We start from the raw sequence: 4,614 nt of genomic DNA on the forward strand, positions 1-4,614 counted from the left end.
GCCAGCTCTGGGGTTCTTGTTCTCTTTCTAGGCTGACACCAGGCCCACCTCGTCCCTACCACATTGGGTCCTAAAACAGGTCCCTGGCCATCGGTTCAATGTCTAGGTCACCCAGAAACTAAGGGGCTACAGAGGCAGGACTGATAGGTGGTAGGCTTTGCTATTAAAATAATTCAGTGCTTCCCTCCTGGTTGGTAAAGAGCTGTTGCCCAAGACCCTTCAGTATCCCCTCGTCTGCTCCAGCTGCCTCTGGCACATTCCCAGGTCCCTGTCATACTAGAAACTAAAGGGTTAACACAGCAGGCAGTCTCCAAGACTGCTCCAGCCCTGAGGCTCAGCATCCCTCCTGATGACATTAAGTATTCTGGAATGTCACCACTGTTCTTAGCCAGGGCAAGCAGGGTCCTTTCCTTACTCCAAGACTACCTGAACTTCTCTGGAAAGTCTCAAAGGACAGTGGATAAGAGCCCCCCTCCGTCACTGGCGTTCCCCTCAACTTATTGAACGTGCCTGCCCTTTCTGGGCTCTGCCCCAGGGGAAGGTGGGTCACCACTGGGGGTCATTCCCCTCTTCCTTTCCCCACCCCCAGGATGTCTACTATAGAGGCTGAAGCACTCAAATCCCAGCCTCCCTTACACCAGGAATAGCCATGTGACCCAGGTCTGGCTCATGAGAAGGAAGCAGAAGTCTGCTGGGGAGGGGGACCAGAGACAGTTTTTGCTCTCCTGGTAAAGATGAGAAACTAGCTCAATCCAACCCTCCCCCTGCTTCCTGCTTTAAACAAGGATGTTGTGCCTGAAGTTTTGGTAGCCTTATGTGACCAGAGAGGATCCCAAGATGCTTGCCCTGATGTGGTTGCTGCCTAACGGCAGATAAGCCCATGCAAGTTGAGCTCTCTGTTTTTTCAGCCAGAGGCAATCCTGATGCAGGGCAAAGTCCGCTGGACCACCGCCCTGCCTCTGCTCCTGATTTCTACCTGCCTTCCGCGCTCACCGATCCCCGGGCCTGGCCGAGGTTGACTTCTCCTCGCTCAGCTTTCCCTGTATATGCAAAAACTGCTTTCATAAAATCCGTGGTCTTTTTCACCTGGGCAGGCCCTTGAGGTGCTAAAATAGGAGATGAAGGAACATAGAGAAATCCTTTTGCTCTCTCGGGGGGCCTGCCTTTCAAGCCAAATGCACCATCTCATTGTGAATGCCAAAGTGTATTAACTCTACCATTATTAATCCTTACTATAATTAACTCATTATTATTAGTATTAGCTGATATTATTACTATTAACTCTACTTTTTTTTGGCATTCCTTCTATAAATTCCAAATCTCATGATATTATAATTTATCCCCATTTCACGGATGAGGAGACCCAGGAGGCTTACGGAGATTGAGTAATCTTTCCCGAGTTGGACAGAGTGGAAGGGATAGAGGCAGGACCGGAACCATTTACAACAGTCACTAATACCCACTCTCCCCGGGCACCTCCCCTCCCTCCACCAACCAACCCTCTATCCCTCCCATACGGGACCTCGCCCACCCCCACATCCCCAGCATGAGGGTGGCAGGGTGGTGAGCAAGCAAGAGGAGACGGGCAGCAGCAGGTGTTTATTGGAGAGCAAGGGTGTCAGCCCAGAACCAGCTACACAGATTCAGTCTTAGAGGGCAGAGGCCTGATTCCATAGGCGACACAGCACAGGGAGGCATCTGGGCACATGTGCATGTAGGTTTCATGCCTCGTACAGTAAGTTCGGCAGGCCCCTTGGCCTTTCCAGCACCGCTTGAATTCACTTCTCCCTGTGCAGAGGAAGACCACAGGTCACAAAGCAGCCCATGGGTTGCAGGTTAGACCACTGTTCACAGGTTTGACCATAGATCAAGGGTTAGGCCACAGGTCACAGATCAGACCACTGTCCACAAGTTAGGCCACAGGACCCAGGTTAGATCACAAGTCACCGTTTAGCTCTCTGGTCGTTGTGTTAGGTGACTGGTCATACGACATCCCACAGGTCATAACTGAGGCCACAGGACATGAACTCTGACCACAGGTTAGACTAGAGGCAACAGACCAGACCACTAGTCACGGATGAGACAACTAGTTACAAATGAGCCCACAGATTTCAGTCCAGGTTAGCCTATAGATCACAAGTTAGACCGCTGGTTACAAGTTAGAAACTAATTTCTTGTCCAGGTTAACCCACACCCCAGGTACACTCTAAGCGCTTTTCATGACAACACTGTACAATTATGGTTGGTCTTATTATGATCCCTGTGATACAGGGTAAGGAAACTGAGGCACAGAAAGATTAACAACCTTGCCCAAGTTTAGAGAGTCATTAAGGAGCAGGGCCAAGATTCAAACCCAGGTAATAAGGCTCTAGAGTCCGCTTATAACCATAGCATAAACTGCTTCACACATATGGATCCATTTAATGTTAGTGGAGGAATTTCTACCCATGGGCTATGGAAAAGGTAGGGCTTTGGAGGAATGCGTCCTGTGCCCCCTCTAAGGTCCTCTAGGAGACCTCAGGTTCCTCAGCTGTATAACTCCCTTTCAGGGGGGCAGTTATAGGGGATGTAATCATTTTAGCACAGTGTCTGGCACACGGTAAATACTCAATAAATGGAAAGGTAGATTATCAGAATGACAGCTTCTGGGGTGGGGGGGGGGGGCAACCAGGACTCATTGGAGGCCAATCCTCTCATTTTTGGATCAAGAAAGGGACTCACCCAACTTTTCCCAGCCAGTAAGCGGTGGGTCTGGAATAGGAACCCAAGACCCTGACTCCCAGGTGAGGGCGGTGCCTACAACTACTCTTGACACATCATCACATCTTAACCTTCCAGCGACCCTGAGACCCAGAGGTGCTGTTTCCTCCTACATGGTCTGTATTCCCCGCCACCCTTGCTCCACTTCTCTCCTGGTACCCCCCACTCCAGCCACGCTGGCCCCCTCACTGCTCTTCAGACACCCCCGTCATTCTTCTGCCTCCTGCTGCTTGTAAAGATCTTCTTTATATTCTCACTGTAGTCAGATCTCCGCTCAAGCCGACCTTATATACAAAATCGTTAAAGGGGCGTCTGGGTGGCTCAGTCGGTTAAGTGTCCGACTTCGGCTCGGGTCATGATCTCGCGGTCTGTGAGTTCAAGCTCCGTGTCAGGCTCTGTGCTGACAGCTCAGAGCCTGGAGCCTGCTTCGGATTCTGTGTCTCCCTCTCTCTCTGCCCCTCCCCTGCCCTCTTGCTCTGTCTCTCTCTCAAAAATAAATAAACATTAAAAAACAAATAAAGAAAAACAAATAAATTGCTGAGGTTGGGTGATGAGACACAGGGTTTTTATACTATCTTTTATTTGTGTTTGGCATTTTCTAAAATAAGGTTTCTTTTGAAAACTTACATCATTACATTAGTCTCTATTTTTGCATACGTTTACATTTTTCCATAATAAAATGGTTTTTTGTTAACTCACCTTGTTTCTTGTGTTGGTCTCTCTACTTTCATGTAAATTTCAAGTTTTTCAAAACACAAAAACAAACAACCACGCAGGGCCTCCCGTGACCCTCCCCATCAGCTCTCCCATCCTCCCCAACATGCACACACCACCCTAACCCCTTGTCCTGCTTCTATTCTGCTTAACACTTACCACCACCTGACACATGATGTGTTTATTTGGTTCTTTTCTGTCTAAAATTATCAGCCCCATGAAAGCAAGGACTTTTTTTTTCCTCTCCCAGCGGTTGTCATAGTGCTGGGACACAGCAAATGTTTTTCAAATACATATTTGTCGAGTGAGTCCCATTTTAAAGATTAGGAAACTGAGGTGCAGACTGATTTAGAAAGTTGCCCTAAGGTGCCCAGCAACTCAGTGGGGGGGCCAGAACTCAATCGCTGGTCTAGGCCTCCTCTGTCCCCCAGAATCTGGGAGGCTCTCCCTCATTTCTGCACGCACACACACACACACACACACACACACACAGGTGATGTTACCTGGTGGCACATGACCCAGGACCAGGAGGGCCACAATCAGCAGAAGCAGCTGCGTCATGGCCACAGGGCTTCTGGGGAGGCCACCAAAGGAGCCAGGCTTACTGAGCCCTGCTGCCTGCGGCCCAGCCTTTATCAGGCTGCAGATCAAGGCAGGAGTGTGGGCAGCAGGAGACCTAAGTGGGAGGCCGGGGCTCTGTGGTCCTGAGGATCTAACTGGATCTCAGCCAGCTACGTGGGGAACTGGTCAGCCATACCTGCCAGAGATTGCTGAGCTCTGAAGCTACGGACAGGATTTCCTGAAGCGATGTCTGAGGTCAGAAACTAGACATCCTCTCCACCTGAGAGGGTGGGGAAAGGTGGGGCTTCAGAGAAACCTGGTTCAATGCCAGCGTCTCCCTCTGATCGCTGTGCTACCTTGGACAAATCATGTAACCTCTCTGAGCCTCAGGCGGTCATCAAGGAAATGATGACAGGCCCCCCTTGCAAGGCTAAGTACACGGGCCAGAACTCACTAACCCATTCAAACAAGCATGTGTTTAGACCGCTTGGAAAATGGAAAGAGTAACAGTACTTACCTCACAGAGACGAATGGCTACCTAGCTCATTTAGAGGATTAAGCAAAATAGTACAACGGTTC

The 4,614-nt window shown here is 49.7% G+C and overlaps 1 protein-coding gene across 1 annotated transcript; it reads right to left on the minus strand.

Annotated features, from left to right (window-relative positions):
* Positions 1-1,580: 1,580 nt before the first annotated feature.
* Positions 1,581-4,614, minus strand: DEFB124 (defensin beta 124). The gene is made up of 2 exons (XM_025932475.2): positions 3,978-4,614; positions 1,581-1,788 (listed from the first exon to the last, which is right to left on the minus strand). Exons 1-2 carry the CDS (start codon positions 4,033-4,035, stop codon positions 1,634-1,636), a joined length of 213 nt encoding a protein of 70 aa, XP_025788260.1. The 5' UTR covers positions 4,036-4,614; the 3' UTR covers positions 1,581-1,633.

The sequence above is a fragment of the Puma concolor genome, chromosome A3 (assembly GCF_028749965.1).
Source record: "Puma concolor isolate L17-30 chromosome A3, mPumCon1.1.hap2, whole genome shotgun sequence".
Lineage (NCBI taxonomy): Eukaryota > Metazoa > Chordata > Mammalia > Carnivora > Felidae > Puma > Puma concolor.